Source organism: Prorops nasuta, unplaced genomic scaffold, assembly GCF_024137725.1.
Source record: "Prorops nasuta isolate Cenicafe-Biocafe unplaced genomic scaffold, Cenicafe_Pnas_1.2 PNAS00008, whole genome shotgun sequence".
NCBI lineage: Eukaryota > Metazoa > Arthropoda > Insecta > Hymenoptera > Bethylidae > Prorops > Prorops nasuta.
In genome coordinates, this window is record NW_027116805.1 from 3,285,313 (window position 1) to 3,310,468 (window position 25,156).

The 25,156-nt window shown below is 35.4% G+C and overlaps 1 protein-coding gene across 10 annotated transcripts in view; it reads right to left on the reverse strand.

Annotated features, from left to right (window-relative positions):
• Positions 1–25,156, reverse strand: part of shaker (Potassium voltage-gated channel protein Shaker) — a 143,516-nt gene that overhangs the window by 89,556 nt on the left and 28,804 nt on the right. For 6 of the 10 annotated variants that reach the window (XM_066730924.1, XM_066730925.1, XM_066730921.1 and 3 more), the window contains exon 1: positions 410–1,249. The exons of 2 other annotated variants lie outside the window; for them this stretch is intronic. In XM_066730924.1, coding sequence (XP_066587021.1) covers positions 410–1,086 — 677 coding nt within the window. In that variant the 5' untranslated portion in view covers positions 1,087–1,249. Of the gene's footprint in view, positions 1–409; positions 1,250–7,631; positions 7,749–22,516; positions 22,800–22,884; positions 23,271–25,156 lie in introns of those variants that run through there. 2 more of the 10 variants (XM_066730932.1, XM_066730930.1) reach the window with 2 other exon arrangements.

The following is a 25,156-nucleotide window of genomic DNA, read 5'->3' on the forward strand; positions in this document are numbered from 1 at the left end:
ATCCTTCGAAATGTATCGATGGACGATAATATGCCTCGTGGGAAGAATTCAAAGAAAAGAGGAAATATTATTTCGGACGGTACATGTGCCAAGTGGATGAAAAGCTTTGCCAATTGCGATTTATCCTATCAGAAAAATTACGATATAGCCAGTAGACTTTACATTCGCCGAAATCGAATACCATAAAGGACAAGCCGTTGAAAAACAAACTTGTTGAAAACGATCAGAAGAGGCAGGAAGTATTATTTTCTAAGAAAGCACGAGCAAGGAGGGAAAACGAAGTGTGGTCAGCCTTGAGCAATGTGGGATTATTGGAGAAAAATGTTGGTCCCATATTACAGGATCCTGCAAATTATAACTGGTGAAACAGAAGAATGAGTCCCAGGACGATAAAAGAATTGGAACTCACCGCTGCTTGGATTTAACTGGTCGATATCTTCGATAATCAGTGACGCCTGAATCATTAGGGTCGAAGCCTCTTCGATGTTTCGGTGGTGATGACATCGCAACCGCTTTGGCGTTGCCGTTGGGCACGAGATTGGGATTGTCGTTGCTGTTGCTGATTCCAGTGAAAAGATCGTTCACTTTGACGACGCTGTTGATGAACTTCCCCCCGAAGAAGCCAGCGAATAAGCGATTGACTGTCACGTTGCAATTTGATTTCACGTTGCTGTTGAAAATTGCTGATTGCTTTCCGTTGTTACCAAGGTGGGGCTTATTGCTGGTCCTAGCAATTTTTGCAGGGTGTTGTTTATCACCGATACCAGTAGGGGTGGTAGCTTTTGGGCTGGTGCTGGTTTCGACGTGAAGCAAGGCGAGTGGGGGTGGCGAGGGTGGTTGACAGCCAATGCGAAGATTTGGCACCCCTTGGCAGCTGCAACCAAGATGGATGCTTTGGGCCACGCGATTCGTTGACAGTGCGTTCAATTCGTGCCTTGCGGTCCCCAAACGACGTGGCGCCGCGTGGCAATCACAGCCCGAGGATGCCGGCTCTCCCAGGAGACGTTCCCCGTGGCCAACCACGTGATTTTTTGGCACCGCGTTCAGCTCGTGCCTGGTAACCCTACGGGAGCCTGGACCACCCATTCAACTCGATGATTCGATCACTCCAGCAACGACCTGGCTGCTGGTTCACCAAAAACTTGGTTTCTGCTGGTAGCCAACGCTTCCGGGGAACTTGCTCCCTTCCTATCTTCGTCTTTTCAATAATCGCCTCAAGCTCGATCTTCGATCCCTCCTCCACCCCCAACTTCTCTCCTTCTCGTCCTTGCCTGCTATTATCCTCCCTTAAGGACCAAACGTTGCTTTCTAAAAGAAATTCACCATCTCGCTTAAACCACGAAAACGACCAACCCCTCCTCCCGGTTTCACCATTTTCGACCACTTCACCCTCCAACCCTAAAACATTTTCCACCCCCATCGTTTCCTTTTTCCCCAATTTCTAGCCTTTCTAAATTTTCAGCTTCGAAAACTTTCCTCTCACCGAGATGACCCCAGATGCTTTCGTTATCGTCAGTGACCCCTGCAAAACGCATTCGGGTCAGAATTCTTGCACCAGCTTGCGTTTTCTTGATCCTTCCGTCAATACACTCGCCATTGATCTCGATTTCACCGAGAATAAATAGAAATGCCGGAGAGAAATTTCATCACGATTCAACTAGAAGTATTTTTATTATCCTGCATGTCTCGATTTCACGACGATTAATTTCAGCTTTTCCGGGCTAACATTACAATCTAAGCCACACCTGTTTCGTTCCAATTATTTAGAGAGTTTTAACAATATTAAAAAAAAACTCAAAATTTAATCCATATTAATTGTAGTTTGCAACAAATATATTCGAGGTCGACGTATAAGAATTTTTAACAACCACACTTTCTTATAAATTAACAATATAAAAAATTTTCCATATTGCTCTAAATATGAACAACAGCGAAACTAGTAGTAGCCCAATCGAAATTAATAAAAAGAATACGGATCAATGAAATATTTAATTGTTTAAACATCACTATCGTTCTTCGTAGTTTCCAAGTATTCCCTAAAGTTACCGAACAGTCCGTTCGATGGCATCACTAGTATCGATAAGAGACTATTAAAATAGCACTTTAACATTGGAATCAAACGAATAAGTTGAACGAGAAAAAAAAAATGAAGTGAACGAGAAGAAGCACGTGAAAACATCGCAAATAGAACTGTCGAGTAACATTGAAACACTTGGCTCTCATCCAAAGCTCCCCACGCGATATCTCACAGATTGTTTTCCAAATCCCATTTCCCTATCAGTAGTAAAAACGAGCTTTCGTTATCAGGTCGATCCGGTATTTATGTTTCATATACTGTCACGCACCATTTGCTACTGCTAGGACAAATAAAAAACAGTTTTCACGATAAGTATTGGCTTCCGGATCGATGCTTTTTCAATCGTGGAAAGAGACAGCCGGCTGATACGTCGCACGTAATTCTTTTTTCGTCGAGGATGATGAAGAAAGTTATTTTCGGTTTTGATAGTTTCGACGCCACCACGCAGGACAGACTTTTCTGCAAGGGCGGCAACGTGCAGACGTTTGTGTCGAATATATACTTTACACCTCCCTACCGCCAAAAGCGTTCGTTCCACGAGTTCACCGAGGAACGGTGAGATGGCGTTGATGAAAATAACGCCACTGGCACCCGGTCAATACTGGAAAGCTCCGGGTCCAGTGTGTGCCGGCACGCTAACCTCGATTTGCACCACGATCGTCACCTTTTCCTATCGATTCTTGCTTGAAAATTCTTCCACCCACCTTTTGTCATACCTTCCCATAACTCAATTTCATCCCTTTCGGAATGTCCGTTATAATTTTAGGTTTTACCACTTATTTTGCACAAAGCCCTAATACCTACTTTGTCGACACGATCTACGCTTAGCAACCGTCAGTAAAATACTTTATCAAGCACGGATGCTGATAACTTCAAACTCAACTCACAAGGTATTTTCAGACTGAAGAGGATTCTTCGTTGTGTGGCGAATTTGTATGGATAAAACAGAAGCTGATTCAATTTTTCTGCTACCGAAAATGTAGATTTTTCGACTCGAATAAACGTTTCTTTACGAAAGATTTACTTTGATAAATTCTTAAACGAGTCAATCGCAAAGATTGTTTCTTATAATTGCACAAAGAAGAAAAAAATATTAGAATAAAGTCAATGCATGTATGACCAGTAAGGTATTTTCTACTGAATATAAGGTAGAGGTAAGTACTGTGAAAATTGTAAAGCATAAAAATAAATAGGGACAGATTTCGTTGGAATGAAAGATAGCGAATAATAGTAAATCATACATCATAATTATAGATTATTGGAAATGTACTAATTCTAGTCAATATATGAAAGGTAAATGATTTATGTACGTTTTGTCCCGAATAAAGACTCAAAAATATCCGTCTATCACAAATTCAACAGTTGTACAGAGAGCGTCTGAAAAGCTCTAAATCACGTCAGAAGGCCAGAAAAGAAGACGAGAACCCCCACGAGTCGAATCATTTCCGTGTTGAAACGCTATAAACAAGAATCGGCGCAATAAACCAGGCATTGACTACTTAAAATTTCCAAAGTTTGTTAAAAACAAACGAAATTGCTGCTAACTCGAAGAACGTGTAAACACACAGATTTGACTGATCGTCGCTAAAACGAATAAAAACCGACCACCCGGAAAAACCAGTGATTCATTTTAAAATTGGACCCACCCTGGTTTCGCAGTGATAAAGATCTTGTTAGATGCTGACCAGTGGTTCCTTATAGCACTCTAGAATGGAATCGTAGCACGTGGGGGTGTTCGTGGTCGAAAAATGGTGAACTTTGGAGGACAGTGGGAAGACAGAAGGGGTTGAAGAGGGCAAATCAGAGATAGACAAATTTAGCAAAGTGGTCGCGACAAGTGGTTGATGAGAATTGGACCAATGAGTGACGCGAATGGAGTCACGGCGTTGGTATAACTGACTCCTGACCTGCTGGCATCACCTGGCATAAGCCCGGCATAAGGCATGCAACCGGGAGGCGTTTCCGTAGCTGGCCAGCATGTGTTTTCTTTCTTGCTCGCTCTCTTTCTACTAGTTGGCGAGCCTAACATCGATATCTCGCTCGCTCGCGTGTATTCGTGTCGTGAACGCCAGTAGCGAGTCACGGAGCAAGCTTGACTGAACCAACACATAGAGTAGGCTAGCAGGGACTACCTCACTGTAGTCTCGTACAGTGGGTAACAGGCTGAGGCAAAAAACTTTTGCCCCAAGTCGGTGTTTATGGAGCAGCAGCCCTCATACCTGTGTGTCTGTACAGTACAGACCGTTTCCCCTCCCATTCGTCCCTGGTGACCCTATACGCGCACTAGTATTCCCAACCACCAACCACGTACTTATCGATACGGAATAACATAAATAAATAAAAACCTTCCGCTGAAGATAAGCTTCAACATAATTGCACCGATGTACGATATGTACTTATATGTACGTAGTCAAAAATGAAAAATTTAATTTCGAGAACAGCGAGACTCTATTGTTATTCAGACTTTTCTATGTTAAATATATCATTTTTATTTCATTTATTCCTTTGTGAAAAAGCACTAGTGTCGTGTGAAATTTCAGAAATTTTGTTGATTTATCTTGTAATAACCTGAGAAGAGCACGAAATTAACCAAACTAATCATTGGAAACCTGTTGGTGATAAGCGCCAACGTTTGTACAAATGTTTCTGGTTTGGAGTCGAATACTGTTGTTGGAAACACTACTAACTAGCCTTAACATATCGTTATGTGGCTAATATAACATTTCTAATGGCTTAGAATGATCGAGCAAGCTGTTCCCTAATAATGGCCTAAAATATTGCATACGTTTTAAATAAGCGTAAGAAACCTTTTTGGCAATTATTATCATAATTGATGAAAAATAGAAATCAGACTAGTACGATATTAAATAGCTATGAGTGCGATGATAAATAGGACACCGTGAGTTTTTCAAATTTCTTTAGATTCGACGATATATATACTTTAATCATCATTCTTGAATAATTACTTATTATTTAAAAAAAAATAACAAGGCGAATATTAAGGTTTTTAGTCGTTGAGCAAGTAGAAAGAATCGTTAACGCAAGGCTTAAAAAGCTACTCAGTTTTCTTGTCTTTTAATAAAAAAATATTCACATACAGTTTAGGCTTACAACTTCCAGCAAGCACTTTTATAATTATTAACAAGTGGGAAAAGACAGATTGAACACAACGTTAATCCTTAATCAGAATGCATAAGGTACCTAAATGCCTAAGATATTTTCTGGTGCATTATAGGGCTCTTGTGTAACCAATTAAAGCACGGACACCCTATGAATACGAATTAGAATCCTTTGTGTGCGATGAAGTTTTAACAGGCCGCGTAGATTAAGAAGTATTGCCGCTGGCTTGAAAACTCTCATTTCTTACTTATAATACCCAGCCTATATTTTCCTCCAGGAAGATTTTATTTCTAGCTTATTTTCCACATTTTCCAAGCTTAGGTTGCAATAATAAATCGTAGCTGCATGTTGCATGTTTATTTAAGCCGAATGTTTTTAATGGTTCTTTACGGATGTACTTGTTTTAAGCAACCGAAATTGAACGCGTATAAAAGGAACAAAAGTGCAAAGGTTAAAGGACAAAATTTATGATGTCAAATCCGTAGGCGAGTCTACTAGCAAGAGCTTTGCGCAATCGACGAAGAGTGTGTGGCGTGCGGCAAATGCAGGAAAGCATTCCACGCTTGTAGCTGAAAATATGTCGGTACTTCTACGACACTGTTCTGTTATTGATATGCCACCACGTGTTTGACCATTCCGCACCGATCCTACTGCGCCACATTCATCGCTCAAATTCCAATACGTCTCGTTGCTACGCTGCTAATTTAGCAAAGCACTAGTTAAGCTTAAAATTAAGGAACACTATTTATATAAAAATATATGTATATATGTTAATATTTAAATTATAGGTGACTTCCCGTATTTCCCGGTATCATTTATTGCTTAAAAAAATACTTTCGTATTGTACAAACACCTGCGAAAATTCGGAGCAAGGTTAACATTAAGAGAGCATAAAAATAACTGAGATTACAAGAAATTGAGTCTAGACGGACGTGGACCTATACAAAACGTAGCACTTTTTTAAAGAGCTGTTTGAAATATTACAAAAGCTTCCACTGTTTAAACTTTTGTAAAAAAAATCAAATATATTTTAAGAAAATCTTAAGAATTGTTTTTTTACAAATTCAGAGTCTGACCAGCATTCCATTTCCACTAATAGTTTTTCCAGGCAATCAAACATATACATCGAAAAATCGTTTCTGAATAAAGAAGAGAATCAAATTTATCGGTATGTAAAATAAATCAAATGAAATCTACATTTTATAAGGAAAAATTGCGAAAGTAAGAAGAGACTAATGTTAAGCAGAAAAAGCTGAACGTGTGTTAAAACTTGTATATGAGTGTCACGGAAGGCCAGCAAACCGTGAGCTGATATTAAAATCGAATATATGTTAAAAAAAAGTATCATTGTGAATACATTTTTATCATTATATTCACCATCGCCAATGTTTCTTTTCTACTGAATTTTGTTAAACGAAACTGAACGTCATTTCGAAGCCTTTGTTACCAATAGATAAGTCTAGCTATAATGTAGATACGAACAAATTTAACAATTGTCTTAAAATAGATGAAACCAGTATTATATTTAGAACAAATACAACACAAGTGGAGAAAGCAGATAGTGGTCAGACATACGTACATCGTTCTGTATTGAAAATTGTATGAAAGCCATGGAAAGTTGGTAGTGCGCGCGTTGAATCAGAATCCCTCGTGTTCCCAGAAAGCTTTGCCCTTTTGAGCATCAGAGTGCTCGAAACACGTCAAGGCAGATGCATGTGTGCATATGTGTATGATACGTCACTCGAAACTCATTATTTCACGCACATGAACACTTTTTATATTTTCTTGCGATTTAAACCTCTGGCATTACGATAATTGCTTTCCATGCTTATTACACAATGGACCAACTGAAGAGAAACAACTATATACTTGCAAAATTTACCCTTTTAGAATACACCGAAGAAAATCACCAGCTCAGCAGTTTAAAACAAAATCAACTGGAAGCTATACATTTAATTCCCCTAATCAGTAGTAATTCTGGAAATTAGTTTAATGGACCGAAATGTAAAGCTTAATCAATGGAATCATTCAATAATGGTGAGTAATTAACCGAACGTTTAAACGTTAAATTTACTTGAGAATCAAATGTCCAGTGATAGTTCTGAAAATGTTCACTTTAAAAATAGATGGTTGATCTTATCATAAAACTGTGGTCGGGATTGATAAAACAATCCAGCGACGATTTCAAAGAAGTATACACAGTTTGTAATGGGTATTGGAATAGTAAGGTTGGTTTTATGGAGGGTGATAAATCTTACGTTTGGCGGGTGAGACGCTTAGAAGACTCGGGACAAGCGAGAAACTAGCGTTACAGATCTAATATTAGTTTCCGAGTTATATTCGCCAAGAGCAATGGATGATACGTATGGCATCCACGTGCTTCTGGGGAATTAACGTGATGCTTGCATTAAGAAACATCATTACCTGCTCGTACCTTCGGTAGTTCGATGACGGTGGCACGATTGTGCCTCCCATAAAGCTCGACGATTGTGCACCCATGCCCATACCCATAAAGGCACTTCTCATTCCAGCATGCATCGCTGTCACTTGAAATTTTTAGCCCCTCTCACCACTTCTTCCTCCTCCTCCTCCACCTTCTCTTTCTTCTTATTATTATTCTTCTTATTCTTCTCCTTTTTCTGTCAACATCCACACACTCTCTCTCCTCTTCTCTTTCACTCTCACAAAAATCACTGACAGTTATAAATTTAAAGACTCCCGTCATCACACACTTGTACCTCCAAATTCAGACGCGTCTTGAGATAGAATGATTCTTTCTTAGAAATGTCATTACTTCGAGCAATATTAAAAGATTGTTATTAACAATCATTTTCTTTAAATACACAGTTACATTTTGAGTTTTTAATGAAACTCGAATGATTTTAATTACTCGACGGAAAATTGAAATTCCTTTATTTCGGATCAGTTACATTTTAAGGATAATCCCGTACTTTCTAGTAATAACATTTTTGTAAAGATTTGATAAAAATTATGTTTGAATAATTCATTTAAATATAGTAATTATTTGTACAGAAACCACATCAAGGTTTGCATAATTTCAAAGTTTTAAGAAAAAAAAACTATATTTTATAAAGTTTGATTTTTAGTCATTATTGATCTTTGTTGAATCGTTATTTGTCTCCGGTGACTTTCTGAAACTCTCCTGCGGTCATTGGCAAGCTGTTTCTGTCAAAGTGATCAATTATCCGGTCATCAATCACTTCGAACTGTTACGTCTGATGCCTTAAAGCTTACATCTTGCCAAACTATATTATTGGAATTGCAATTTGCCGGTTCTCGATTATAGCAACAGACCAAAGCACGAAGTATATACAACACCAGCAAGAATCTTGTCTGACGACAACTTGAAATTTCTACTCACAATTCACACTTTTTTTAGTCTGATTTATATTTATGCCGCAGTAACACGTGGTCAAAACTGATATCTGTTATAAAAATTCACAGTATTCACGTATCGAATTTGGCACTGGTTTCATTTTTAGAGAACCCTTCGAAAAATTCGATGATGCCTTTGTTTTCTCCTCAGTCATTTTTCAGCAATATTGCCCAAAGGTCTAATACACTTTGAATACTTTATAGACGTTTATTCGTACATCGACGAGAATTTATCTTAAAAATCCTAACTAAAGATGACCTTGAAACTTTTTAGGCCCTCGCGGTAGGTTTCAAAATAGCAACTGTTCGTTTTTCGATGATCACGTAGCTGAAATCATTCAGCACTGGACCTAGACAACTCGACTTTGCTCGATGACGGCTGAGCTGAAAATCTACGCAGGTCCACGACCGTCACGCGTGTATGTTCACATTCGGCGTGAGTATGAAAAGTGCCACAGGTGCCAAGACTGTACTACGCCAGAAAGTAGCCCAGTGGTTTTTATTTTTTCTCATTTGACATTTCACCAATTTCTAGGTGATTTTTGATCGAACAACGCTTTTCATATCAACTTTATGAAGATTTTAACCATCTAAGACCTTGATTCGATAACGGTAAATTGCAAATCGTTTAAACCATTCGCTTGATAGGTGTGGGAAATGGAAAAAATCATTTAGCATTGAACAGCACGAATTTTCCCAATAGTTCTCGAATTTAAAATCTGTGCAGGTCCACGAGAGGACATCACACGTGTATATTGACGATCGCCACGAGAATGAAAAGTGCCACAGGTGCCAAGCATGTATTCACTGAAAAACGTAGTTCGTTCGATTATTTACGCTTTTCATTTTATTTTCATACATTTCGTGGCGAAATTTCTGATTTAACAACACTCTCCATATGAATTTCTTAAAAATTTTAACCAATGATGACCTTGAATTTTTGAAATTTGATTGTGAATTATTAACCGTTCGTTTGACGACGATCAAAGTGAAAAAAGTCATTCGGCACTGGGCAACACGACTTTACCCGATGTGCTCCGAATTTAAAATCTACGTGTGTTCGTGAATGGCACGAGTGGGTGTGAAAAGTGTCACAAGTTTTATGGGTGTATTACATCAAAAATTAGTAAATTTTCTAGTTTCATTTTCCATCGATTTTCTCTTTCACCATCGGTGAAAAATCTCGAAAAATTGGCTGAGACTGTGTGCGCGTAGGTGTGATCTACTGATTCCATTATTTAAAGTGCTACCTTGGCTAGGAATTAGTTTGATGAACGAGTTCCAAGGCCTAGATAAAGTTCGCGTAAACCAAAGGAGAATCGTCATAATGTCTCCTTCGGTTTGAACTTGCTCCAAAAGCTTTCATGAATGCTCCTGATCCACTTAGCAAGAGAGAAATTGGCTGCTTTGCTCTCGCTCGGTGACCCCTTTCATTCAGAATCCTATTATTTTGTTTTAACGAACGCTCCACTGTTCCGATGTATGACATATACGACTCATTGTTTACACCAATTTGTCAAATAAACCAAAATCTTATCAATTATATCATACTATTGTCTGATTTAAATTTATTTCGCTATCTCTCTCTCTCTCTGTCTCCTACAAACGTAAATACTTATTTAAATAAATTCAAAGCTCTATCGTTGCTTCAGCCATCTTACAATTAAAATGAATTCCAAAGTTTAATTACTTTTTTAATCGAGAGTGTATCGGCTGTTGTATAATTAAATACTGTGGGGCAAGTCTAAGTGCGAACAAGCTCATAGAGTTTATTTTCAGCAAATTTTATTCTTCATCCGGCAAACAAAATTTTGAACAATTTTTCAACAGCATACCGAATATGGGAACTTTTTTTCAGAAAAGCGCTTTAATCTTGAAAATAGAAATCAAACTTCACTTTTAGCAATTTTAAGGGTAAAAATTTGATGCTTTGACAGCTAATTGATAATTAAATATTCAAAAAGCTCTGGGAGTGAGTCTAAGAAAATTGGGACACCATTATTGACTTGCTGGTTGTTTACGCGAAAGTTTTGAGTTCTTAACTAAAATTTTCAGTGCGCGTTCCTGAATTATTTCCAAGTGTACACGAGCAGAGACCTAATGTATTTTGGAAACGAAGGCTCGTTCAGCTTGGCCTGGGAATAGCAAAGCCAGACGTCAGACGGTCGTAGCCACGGTGACTCGATTTCTTTTAGTAAACGGGGTGAAACTAGTTTTGACTGTTTTGACAGTTTGGTCAAATTAATTCAATCTTCCAGCAAATATTTTATGAAGCAAACTATGTCTTAACTTTAAATTATAATGAATGCTGTTTAGAAAATTATTTTCTCTTAAATAGAACGTATCCACTTTCCTGAAAAAATTGCAGTATTGAAAAAATGTTTCGAAAAAGTTGGAACAAACTCATTCGTTTGATTCTTTTGGTTAAATGAAGCATTTATTGAAAAATCATAATCTACTCGCATAAAAATGATGGATATTATTCAAACCCTTGTAATATGATTACCTGTCCCAAAAGTTCCACTTAACAATAAAATGTTTATTGGTAATTCCAACATTCAAGAATGTTCCAGTGTACTATATTTATTCCTCAAAAAGTATATAACTTATACCGGTAGTTAAAACACTCACGCTTGAGGCTATAATTTTTAGCCTGTGTACTCTATTTGTGTATGTAACAGAAATAAATCGAAATAGAGGTTTGAAATGCTTAATAAAAAATGGAGGCCGTTTGACTCATTCAATTAACTCGACTTTCAGCATTTGAAACGGTTTCGAGCCAACCAATTTTCGTATTAGTAACGCAACATTTTATAGATTTTCGTATACATGCCAAACCTACAGTGAAAAGACTCACTTATGTGTGAAGCGCGCGAGATACCTGGTTTTCGCTTTTCAATGTGCAGCATACACAGACACATGTGATATCAGATTATAGATACAGGGTTGTTCTGTTTAGAATATCAGCATTTAAATTGGGAGGGTCTAAAAATTTACATTTTGTAAAGGAGCGTGCAAACTTTTCATTGTGTTTTTAAATAGCAGCTCTACCTTTAATCACCCAGCGTTACCAAAACGATTTTTCTCTCTTATCTGATACATAGTTGTTAAACATAGTTAACCATTCATATATCTATTTTTATTTTTTATCATTAGACTTGTTTATTTCTTGTATTCTTTTTCGTATTAAACTTACTAGTTTAACAAGTTTTAAAATTTTCCTTCATTAGCACAGAACCTGAACTGTTATTATAATACACAACGCAGATTTTACATGCAAGTTTTTAAACCATTTAAACAAGGGTATAGCAAATTCTATTATTTTCAAAATACGGTAAAGTTTAGTTTATTAAATCGCACGAGTGTAGACTCTGAACGTACAAACGTTAACACGTATATTATTATTTTGAAATAAGGTTGAGCCAGTGCAGTATTCATCCTCGAAATCTCCACATTTATTACAAAGCTAACGTAGAATAGGGGTTGGTACCGAGTTGTTGGTTTGGCAAGCTGACAATACACAAAACGCTTGTAAACAAATAATGCAAATATAAAAGCAAACAGCTTGAGTCCCTTGATAGTCTCAGACAGGACTATAACTTGTCTCTTTCAGCAAAATGTTCAACATAGCTTGGTCCTATTCTCACAAATAAGAATAAAAAATAACTACACCCTTCAAAATCTTGTTTTCAAGGAAAAATTTTGTTTGATAAATGAAAGCATAGAACAACATAATACAATTTAAACTCAAAGTGAAGAATTTCTCTGTAACAAATTGGAGAAATCTCGAAACATGGATGACATCCAACCAAATTTAACAACAAGTCGAACTTCTGACTTGAAATGTAAACAGATAAACAAGGAAAATTGAGGGAAACCTGATACTATAAACTTCCTTTTTGTTACACTGAACACGTGATCAAAATTGTGCCATATCCAAAATCTTAGGTAAAAAAATGAATATTAAACATATATATATATCATGTAATAATTAATATATTTTTCTTCAAAAAAATAAAAACCTAAGAAAAATTTAGAGAGAAAGTATGAAACAGTGCTAAAAATTTGATAGAGCTAATATGAGCCTGAATATGCATTTTAGGTATCAGGGAGCTTGCTGTGTAGGTACGTGTAAACTGCGTTGAATGGTTTATGCATCCGCTTTGCCATGCTAAGCCTACGCCGTGCTTGACGTAATCGTGGGGATCAAGGGCCGAAATGCAGTTTCCTAGTTACTGTGGGTACCGTCAGGAGTGGTGCACTGCAGTGTCCAACGCGGTTTTGTGCGGAAATGAGCGGCGGCTCAGTTGGCATTCCAATCACATGATCCTATAAACAATGCAAGACTAAAAACCAAGAAAAACTGGCAACCTGTGTTGCTTTGACCTATCTCCCTCAAAAACTGCATAAATCCTCGAGTTCTTCGACTTCTACTAATGAACTTTGTGCAAATTAACACTGCATAACTCTGTACAGTTGCATCCAAAAGTATTCGGCAAACATCAAACATTTGCACCCCTCGAATAAAACAATTTCAAGGCAAAAAGGCACGTGCAACGTTAAAACTTCAGTAGCTTTTACTGAATTTGAGAAACTTTTATATTATACAAATTTAAAAATTAACAAATTGACAGCAGTACCATGGGACACATTTATTAACTTTAATTATTATTTTTCATTTATATTTCATATTATTTGCATGTGTTTTGTCTTGTAGATATTTGCTTGATAGTTTGACGATCTGGGCAAAATACTTTTGAGTATTACTGTGTCTATGCTATAAATAGTGAAATAAAGTAGCAACCTGGGAAGTGAAGAGTTGCAGAAGGTACTAATGAACTGCTTAGTTGTAAATAAAGGCAAACGTGTTGAATAACAATTAGTTAATCAAATTAATATAAAACAAAAAACTATGCCACAAATGAGAAAAATTTTCGTGACAAATACAATAGTTATTTATAAAAGTTTCATTATTGGTATAAAAATGAAATAGTTTAAAAAATCGTGAGTTCATAATGCTGGATGTCAGTGAACTTTTCAAAACTTCTTAACGATAAATATGTTCTAGCGAAAGCAAAATGTAATCAGTATCGCTCTCAATCAGGAGTTTTAGCTCTGTGGGTCAACTGCGAACACGCGAACAACGCTCACCATCGGATTTTTACCCTCTTATATATTTTTCGCTCTTGCATAGCTGCTTTCATGCTAACTCGACTATTATATTTGTTATTTAATTTTTGTTGCAAATCGTTCTATGTGAAATGTAAATAGATATCATAGCAAAATCTTCACTGTTTTTTTCATATGCTCTGTCTATATTCTCAATTTTGGCCAACTTTTTACCAAATTTCTGATGTAAAAGTGCGTTTTTCGCAAGGTTACATAATCCCAATGGACATCCGATAAATAATTACTAATGTCGTTTCTTCATTTGTCAACATTCGTGCAGGGATGAAAACTGCAAGTCTTGAAATATTCACGACACTGTCGAAGGTAAAAATAAAACTGGAGAAATTAATAGAGTAGTGAATTTTTAACAGGAAATTGTGAATATTAAAAGAGTTGAATAAATGCAAGAAGGCAGTTAAAGGAGAAATTGTAACACAAAGCTTGTCTTTAATTAGTATACGGTACCTCCATTGTATATGCGAGTACAAACGTTAAAAAAATTGTTAATTTACAGTGGAAACGTGGTTAAAGTAGAAAATAACTAGAAATAGTCGACTATTGAATCAAAAATATAAATTAAAAGTAAAACATACACGTCTGAAACGAAACCTGACATCAAATTAGAAAAGGGATGAAAAAACTTCATGCAACCCCAATAGGGCAATGTAATTAAAGCAGAAAAAGACCACGATCAGTCATCCCCTTGTAGAAATTTATCATAGCTACGTTTTTTCACTTTTATAAAACTGCAATTAAGGTAAACTCGATAAATTACAAAAGTAGAAAAGGGTCATAACAGGCCAGGCAAATTTTTTGATGGTGCAGTAGAAGCAATTAATATTGAAATAAATTTACAATAAAAATTAAAAAGACTGTGAATTCTATAGATAATACTAAATAAATTCAACGTTGTCCTCTCCCAGTTGAAAGGGTCAAGGTATGGCTATAAATATGATCTTAATCTTAACTAAAGTTGACTAAAAGACCTAAAGCCTTTGTTGTCCAAACATTATCGACCGTGCTTCCAGTTTGCCAGTCTTTAGTTATGATCAAAGCTGCACTAACTCGTCTTTAGCTACTCGAACTTTGTTTCTCGTAACCGGATATAATATCTTTCATAAATCTAAATTTATACGAAACTATTTCAACCTCAGCATTACACATTTTTAATAAACAGCTAGAACCTTATCTTAAGCTCTAAATCTCTATCGTTACCCTGACACCTGAATAAATAAATTTAAAGATCATCGTATCGTCTTAATATTATTATTAATCAACCGTTCTAATTACTTCACGTTTCTCCAATCTTCTCAAGACCTATTTCCAGGATCTCTAGCAACGCTTCACTTGAAATTCCATTAGTTCTCCGAGCAACATAAACTGAACCCTGCCAGCTCATCAAGTTGTTGATAAATTGAAACAAACCTAAAGATAAAATTAAGAATCGGGAGATTAATTAATGCTCCATTGATTCTTGGTAAATCGATGTTCGTGAAATTCACTGGGATCTCAAACGCAGAATTGTATAAGCAACGCTCGACGCGAAATCCCATTAGTTATAGAGAAACATAAATTTGGTCGTGTTTGGGTCATCATCGTGTCAATAGAATGCGAACAGGGTTGTTGCACGTCCTCGTGTAGGTCTCGTGTAAACCTAGCCAGCTCTCGTATCCCATTAAGGTTGGCCAGTGTTCGAGACGTAGGGAGGTTAAGGTAAGCCTATAGGTAAAGCCTGTGGATCGAGAATGCTTCTGGGGGCCCTACGATTATTGTCAGTCCTAATGGGAATTGACAAGTGTAGTGGGAGTGGGGGAAGAAGAATTGGGATAATTATTCAGTGATAAAGCGACGAGTACTACGCTGCTGAAAATAGAAGAGGAGAGAGGAATGGAAAGCGAGGAGTGGTAGGAGGGTGAGATTATCTTGAGGTGGATAGGTTGATAGGTGGAGGGGGGGGGTGTAAGATGTACAATAGAGAGAAATGTGTAGAAAGCTAATTAACGAACGTGGTTATATGGGAAAGAAAATTATAGAGAGAAGGAGAAATGGTAAGATAAGAGCAGGAGAGAGAAGGAGGTAGGACGGGAGGGGGTTGAAGAAAGAGACAGAGAGCGTGCAGAGGGATATGTCGCAATGCGTCTTGACGTCACGGACTCGTCGGTTGGTGGGATTCGGCGGCGCGCGACTGGTGGGGCACAAAAAGGGGAACGATAAGAGAGACCAAGCACGTGCACCGCTAGCGTGCACCGTTTTGACCCGGCAGCCAACAGCACCACCTACCGAAGCTTCGACTCAAGCACGCTAAGCGCTATGTCGATACCAGTCAATTCCCTAGCTTTCACGATAAATCCAGATAAGCGAATCTACCCTAAATTATTTTCTACCCCAAATGCCAAAATCATCTACAGCTCCCGGCAAATTCATGCCCTTACCCACTTTTCCTACATATATCCCACTCTTTTCATGAACCCAACCTAAGCTCTTCTTTAAATATATTCGCACATTATTTTACTTTACGTTTTTCATCTCTATTTACAGTTATAATAATTTCTGTCCTTTTCATTTTGTGCTTTAGGATGGAGACAGTGATCTTTTTTTATGTTCTATAGTTGTTAGTCAAAATTTTCATGCCTGTTAAGTAAATGTGACGAGTAATATGGACCTAACACATTGTTATAGAATTATGTTTTTCTTTTTTCTTATTTTATGTCGTTTAGTAGAAATATTATGTAATTATAAATTCGAGTAAATTTTTACAAACATTATATATCTTTAAATTATTACAGTTTTGCATAATTGTATACTATTGCTGGGAATTCATAGCGTTTCCGATGCTTGCAATTTTTTGTAGGAATTATCAATACATTTTTAGAATGTATAGGATGAAGAAAACGTGGATTACTGTTATTGTGCAAGGGCTGTTGGTGATACTATAAATAAATTCGACTTCTTAGGAATGAAAGTACGTGGAACAATGTTGCAAAAGTCATTCCTCGATGATTAAATTCAAAAGGTCTTTGTATTTATATTTATTTTTCCCAGTATATTCAATGTTAGTCCTCGATAGGAATAAGCAAAAATTTATTTAGTGTTTTGAGATATAAGAGATTTATTTATAAGTTTTTAGAATTCACAGCCCATTGTTGAATGCCACTGCAACGTAATGTTTCATAATCGCTGCAATATTGTAGGAAAGTAGGCTGTGTCGATATCGATAATCAATTGGGCAAACATCAGGATGATAAGAGAGGTCGTAACAGGAGTACCAAACACTGGATAACGGCGACAAACCGATTTAAGCTTACAGTGCTCAGTCAATACTGAGAAATTGTGGTTATCTGATAAAAACCTTGCCAATTCTCACGTTGTATACAAAACACTGTAGAGAACTGTCGAGCTACTGTCAAGCAGCTAAATTTAATATTTCTCAAAGCAAATGCAAAGCTTCTTCAGTAGAAATAAAATTATGAATGTAGAACTTTACGATTCATCTGGAATACATATTTCCAAACCACGTTGAATATACTAAATCTACATATTTGACTTAACAAACAATAACTTAACGTACGATGAAATTTATATTTTAGATTTAAAAGCCTAAACAAATTTAGTCAATAATTAACATTTAAAAATTAATGTTGATTCACATGCAAGAAATAGTTAAGGAACTGAAACCAGTGATAAAAAATAGCCTCTTTGGGAAGTACAAAGCTCATCCGTCGAAACTATATCTGTAGCATGAATTTTTACAAAGTAGCCAGTAAAATCGATTACTCCTCAGGCTGCAACAAATGGAAGCTTTACTTGAGCGAATAAAATATAGTGGTGGCTTTGCCAGCTGAATAATATCCATATTATACTCTACCGGGCGAAGCCTTGCATTTTAAGCTGCAAAATAATTCAAGCTGCTAATGATCCGTGTCAAAAGCACCGTTTCAAAAGCTGCCTTATAACAAGCAAAGTTGTGGATGTTTCTTTTAAGAGCAAATAGATGGCTCCACTCGCGTATGAAAGGAAAGTAACAAAGCTCCGTGGAATGTATCGTATCGTACAACAAGTTGACAAAAGTGGATAAAAGTTGGTGTTGTTTGACGCGAGTTAACACGAGTGCATATAAATAAGTAATGTATGAGTACACTCTGGTTGTCACAATTCCACACTTTTTCTATACACTGTGCACGCTCGATTAAATTGCCACAACCGAGAAACTTCTGGATGACTATAATTTTAAACGAAAGCTTTACTATAATCAATTATTATGACCTTTGACGTTTCTTAATTATAAAGCGTTTTAAATCTTGGTTTGTACGTAAATTTTCAGTATTTTTTATATTCTAGCAATAAAATTTCATTGTAATTAGATTTTTTAGTGATTTGTTGCTGAATTATTCGTCAGAGTTTGGTTGGTGTCAATTTTCAAGCATGTTTGACTACAGCTGACTGTAATTGAGAGGGAGAGAGCTTTCGCACCTTTCGAAAGCACACTCTATCGATTCATTGTGAGAATCATGAATGAACGTATAATCCCCTTAATGCTGAGCACACAGTTTAGACCAGCAACCTTAGAGTTACGCCATAACCCAGAAGTATCACGTGCTTAAGGACCACTTGCAAGTTTTCATGAGCTTATAACGGCAAAATATAAGGCATGGATAGTTGGTTTTTCAACTAATTGGATCTGTCCGCAAGCTGCTTCTACTGTTTATTGCCTATCCACACCAAAGTAGACCACAGATTTATTGTCCAGATATTGTATCGAGACTTATCACGTGATCATTGTATAGCTTGATAATACATCCACCACCCCATACCTGCTTAAAGCCTTTATGGCAATTAAATATCAAACACGGAAATTTCTGATTAGATCTTAATGACCAGTGGCGCTTTGATGGTTTACTGCTCATTAACAGGCGTTCGCACTATAGTTTCCTGCTCTCACCAGTATAATTTAGTCGTATCGTGTAATCTCGGGGTCGTGACCAAACCGTTTCAACAATTACCTAATGTTAACCTCTTCAGTATACACTGCTTTACGCATTTATGCTTAATTTCCTCTAATGATACCATCAAAATATGGTAATTAAATTATCATTATTTGTTGTATTGTGGATTCCCTCATATTGGCATCCTAACACAAAATTTCAATATTTTTATAAAAATAATGAGAGTTACGAGTAGGGTGTTATATTATTTTGTAATTTTATGCCTTAAAAAACCACGTATAACACGCGAAGTAACTCAACCTAGGGATTAAAAAAAAATGCTTATTGATGAATTGGTGAAGAACCAGTTGAATGAGAAGTGTTACTCGATTATTTTTAATTTAAATTTCACTGGAGTTATTTTCATAGTTGAATGGCTCAGGTATATGAAAAAGCAAGTGAGTCGAAACTAGACTCAGGGGCGAATTATCAAAGAGGCTTACAGTTTAAGAGGAGTATGTACTTGAATTTGTTAACCATACAAGATTAAGGTGAGTTGGAGATATAAAAGACGAAACATTGAAATTTGGTAGAAAGCAAACTACCGTGAACTTTGCTAAATTAGTCAAGGGAATGAAACGATTTGAGAGTCGATAAATGTTATAAAATGCTTTAGGTTTAACGAAAGAAGCAAAGTAATTTGAAACGAAGCGAATAATAAGGGGATTAGCTAATTTATCAAAATAAATTGGTGTTAATTTGACATCCGTGTGAACTTAAATTTGTTGGCTGTGTATAATTAAGGTCGTTTGGTTATAAGACAGAAATATAGCAATTTAGGACGAAGCGATTCGGTTGAATTAGTAAAGTAGATTAGATGGTTTGATACTCGTTAACAGGTGTATGAACTTGAATTTGTTAAGTTAAATAGATATGGACTCGTCAGTGGCAGATGAGAACCGTTTATAGGCACCCGGAAACTTGACTTGTACTAGTGGTCAGCCATTAGAGATTACAGGATCAAGAGGAGTCCCATTAGGGATTCCAAAGCTAATACTACCAACTCCTGTTCCCTATCTATCAATTCATTCCCAATTTGGAATTGTCCAGTCCCTTATGGCCGAATAGTTGATTAACTGGCTGGGCAAAGTGTAAAAAAAATGGAGCTTAAAGAATAGCTTGTAGACACTTGACTTAAAAGGTTCTGGTTCGATCTGCCAAGCGATTGGAGTGGCTTCAATCTGCAAACTTCTCGATAGTTGACTGATTTTATCGCGTCGAAATCAGGTCGATTTTCACGAAGCTTTCAATCATCCTTAAATCGCACTTCTGACTTCCAATCGAACGAAGGCCACATATTTCGGCGAAAACTTCGCTAAAATATTATAAATAGTTCTACGTCAAAAACTTGTTTAAATAAATTGACAAGATTCTGTATTTCCAGGTTTTTATGCAATAAGAAGAATCAACATTTTTGACGCTTGCAAGGTTTTCCCAAAATTGTCCCTAGTTTTAAAAAATATTGCACGATTAGTATAGTACTATCCGACGAAGCTTCGTGATATAGGATTTTTCAAGATTGAACAATCAAGAGTGTTCCAGCAGAAACTCTGAGACAATTTAACAATTTCCTCGTGATTGTAAAATTAAAAACATTTAAGAGAGTTTTTCAAGCTTCTACGTTCCAAAGATCTCGTAAAATTTTCTCAACCTGGTACAAGTGCAACGCTCCTTTAAGATTACATTGTCTGGGAAATTCAAGAAAATCTTGTAAAATCACGAAACTAATTTCATAATGAAAAGGTCGGAAGAGGCATTTCCATAAATTCTCGTGAAAGTTCCTGCCTCCTTAAAAACAGTAATGTGGTGGGGAAAAATTGAATTTATCGACACTGGAGGCAATGTGCACTATTGCCGATACTTGTACTTAATCTTGGAAATACGGTTACGGAAATTGGTATCGAATCCAGCGAGAAGCCGACGGATAATTGGATGAATAATTTAGAGTATCGAAGGCGAAAATATCGAAGGATTTCTTGTTCGTTACATTGTATGATTACGGTGAGTCATCTAGTAATTCTAACAACAATTTACCCACAAATACGTCCAATAATAATTGGCATCAGCATAATACCTCAAATTAATCATTTAAGTCTAGGAATTTCAAATAAAACTCATGAGATTAAATATTAGTATTTTGCGAATAACGAAAAAGTTTCTTAAATGTAACAAGGAAAATATTAAAAATTAAATAACGCGTATCCACAAAGTTTTTTCGTTCATGCGTTAAGATCCTTTTGCGAGCTTAAGCATTTATCCTGTCCGAAAAACAAAAATGGAAAAATAAAAGGGGAAAAAGATGCGTCATGTTTGGGCACGAAGGGGCATAAACATCGATTGATGTATTTTTATTGCGCGGCAGGTGGGGTCAGCAGCACGAAATCGTGTAAACTTTGCCGAGACAGCGCAACGGAGATTGGAGAATGAATGAGCGGGGGAATAATAACAATAATCGTTGCATCTGTATATACCTAGCAGCACGAAATTGGTTGGCGTTTCAATTCACGAGTGGGGGAAGGGCCATTTGCAACCAAAATACTACCCTGCACCACTGCAATCGAGATGCATTCGCTAGATCCGGTCAAAAGCCACGCCACACCAAATCGTTGCTCTGCAAATATTAAATAAATATTGCTACACCGACACCACCTTTCTCAGACAACCAATAAATTAATTACTTTTTCTATCCAGTGACCCACTCTTCTTCGTCTCTATGATAATAAAAATACAATCGAAAATCCGAAACTTAGTTTACTGTGTCAACATTTATTAAATACAATGGGGCATAAAAATACTTTCAATCAATTCATTGGAGAGATAGTTGATAGTATAATTAATAAAGGGAAGATTACAAGAAATATTTTATAAGATAAAAATACTTCATAGTGTTTAGGTTTTAAATTTAGTATTGAGAGGAATATTCGAAAGTTATTAAACAATTGTCAGGAGAGTTGAAAGCGTATTATCGATTTTTGTTCGTTTATTGTTCGTTTATTGTTCGTTCAGGCTTGACGTCAGAAATTTTCCAAACGTCTCGACGTTTCGTACGAGCATTTTTCATTTTCAGAATATAGGTAAGTTGTGTTTTCAACAATAAATCGTCCTATTCTTTTCTCAATAGGTATCTTTGCAGGAAGGTAAAGAAGTAAAATAGCAACAGCGAAAAATGGGCTTGTTTGACATTATGCTTGTACGTAACTCGTTCGAAATGAGTCAAAGGTCGTGGGTGAGGTTAAAATTAGACTAGTTTCGCATGAAGCCATTTTCAAAATGAAGAGAGTCTTTGATGACGTCAAAGCCCTTTGCAAGTGCGCCACTGAGAAATAATCAAAAGATCCATTCCCTTCTTCTCATCATTTCTTCCTGAAAAATGCTTCCTTTCTCTTTTTGTTCAATATATGAAAGATTGTCAACTCATCATCATCGTATATTAATGACAAATTTCTATACATTTTAATTATCAAAATATGCTCTTAAATTGTTAACCAACGTATTTAATGTAAACGTTATAATACAAATATTATCTTATTTGAATACAGAATATTAAAATATTAATTAATTATATTGTATACAGCTATTTAAATTTAATCAACAAAAATATGCTACATAAAAACATTGTGTTCTACGATAGATCCATTTAAAAAATTATATATAATTTATTGGTAATATGAAAACGTGTATTGACTATTATGATGTACTTAAAATAATTGTTAAATATTTGTGTTTGTGTTTGTGTGTGTGTGTATGTGATTTTCAAATAATCAGTTTTTACCTTCGATCTGTTAATGTTGGTAATACGTATGCCATTTGTAGAGGTTTTTGTAGGTGAGCAAACGTTCCCTCAAGTTAATATGTTTTTCTCTAGGTTTATTAATTTATAAAACACATATATGCTTGAAATTCGCAACGACTCATATAAAATAGAAACAAATATGAAGAAAATTATCACGTGTCAATGCTGAGATGAATATTTTTTTGAATCATCATTTCCGTTTATTGTTTGTTTTTGCTTTGACACCTCGACTGAATTACATAAATAGCTCGCCTCGACCAACCTTAAAATTTTCAAAATGAAAGTAATAAGAATATTAATAATAAAATTAGTAATTACATTATTCTCAAAGATGAATGTGTATTTACATTATGATATAATTTTTTTCAATCCGAAACAATAATCAAATAAATAATTTGCGCAAAAGAGAGAGTATTCTAGTTTATACAGATTTTTAAAATTTTAATTGCATATAAAATATTACAACAAATTTAAACTCAACGTTATCACTTCATTGAACTATTCAATGGAAAAACTTTTCACGTGCTTATATATACGAGCAGTTTCAGACGGAAGAAAACAATAATAGAACTCGGGCCGTAAGCGGAGCGAAAATTTCGTGCTACTCACTCGTGACGACATAATAAACTAACTTTGTTATCTTAGGTCGTGTCCTGGCCTGTCCTCTCGCTTACAAAGCCAAGTGAGTACATTCAAAGACATATTACGGCAAATCAAACTATAGAAAAGACCAGAGGCAATTAATCAAATTTAATTTAAGCTTTCGTATTTCATTACCTCCTTTTAATTTTTCTTTCTATTTATTCTCTTTTGCTTAATTATAATCGATCAATGGTACTTTTATTTATTTTTATTTCAATTTAATTAGGCTGATTCTCCAAGAATTACGATATTGTTGTTCTAACGGATTATATATATATATATATATATATATATTTAGAATTGAATATATTTTTCCCGAATTACTACACAAAGAATGTTAGAAAGTTAATTTGAGTCAGGTGAGAGTTTTACATACAAAGGAACAGGTACAGTGAATAAAAGATGTGCATTTGAGCTACGATTAAGGAATCAATATAAATACTAAAAGGAAACCTAATTGAAAAGAGTAGAAATTTATGTAAAAGTTTTATAGGATATTTTCTAAAGAATTTAAAATAGAGAAAATGGACTTCATCATTTGGGAAAAGAATAAAGAAGAAGAAAAGTTTTTGATAGAAGCGACTTTGTTGTACTGGCTTCTTTGTGACTTCCCTTCGGATCTTTCTACTTTATATTTAAAAATACACTAGTGCACTATAAGTTTTAGTTAAATATGAAATACTGTTGAAACTTCGCTTCAATAAAATTTTCTTACGGCTTTTTCAGCTGTGTATCTAGAAGTACATCATATTTAAAATGTATTATTAAATTAAATATAATTTCCATATAGTTCACACTATAAACTTAAGCGGTCTAAATTTTCTTTTTCAGATCTTTTAAATAATACGTCATTCAAGTTTTTTAATGCCAAAATAGATATTTGACATTTCCATGTATTAAGTTTTAAGAAAAAAGATGTACGGTAGAGCACTTTGATGTAACTAAAAGAGCAGCGTAAAGGAAATGTTGAAGAAAAAAATCGAAAGAATTTTCGCTACGTTTAAAGATTTTTGGTTCTTTGCGAAAGTGGAGGAAAGTAGATTAGCTTGATTGCAGAGGCATGATAAACTGAGCGAGCTAATTAGCTAGATTCATTTTTTTGACTTTGTTATAATCACATTAAAGTTGGTAAAAGTGCTAGATATCAATAAAATACATTCATCTAATAGGAAAATAAACCTACATTTAATTTTTATACAAATGTTAAATATTTTACGTCTCAACTATAAGAATCCATTGCTGAAAACCGTTATTGAGAATCTGTAATGTCCAAATAATGGGGATATGCTAATCAAACTGATTGAATATGCAATTGCGTATTACGAATAATCCTAGTCTTATTATGATATTAATCTATAAATAAATAGATTATACAGATTGACAGATAGCTCGATAGATACACATTATTCCCCTAAATCTATATTGACAGATTTATAAAACAAGGAAACTACACATATAAACTCTTAGACAAGTATGTAAAATTAGATAACAAATGGAATCGCTAATAATAAAAATAAATTTTCCATAAATTTTCTCTTTTAATAAATACTTTGTCCTTTATCTCCATTAAATCCTATTCATTTATATTTTTAATAAACAAAGTATATATTTTTAAAGAAATTTGCGATTACCGAAATTGTTTATGCTCATTGCAATTATATTTTAATCAATTAAAAATTTTATAATGAATCGTATAATTTTAAAAGATTTAATTGTGATATAATTTAGCGGAAAATTCTCAGAAGGCTGTTATGATTAGAGCGCAATTCAGTTCTAGAAGTGACCAAAATGTACTCTTCGATCATCGCGGAGAGCCGTTAAAGCGATAATAAAAGACCTCTAACGTAGATTTAGGTGAATAGAAACCCAATCTGTCCCAATAGATCTACGTCTATTTTTCCAGATCAATAACTCGTTTATAATGTTAAATATCTTTTTATCTATTTTTGAAAGGTTTCTCGCAATTACTATGATCAA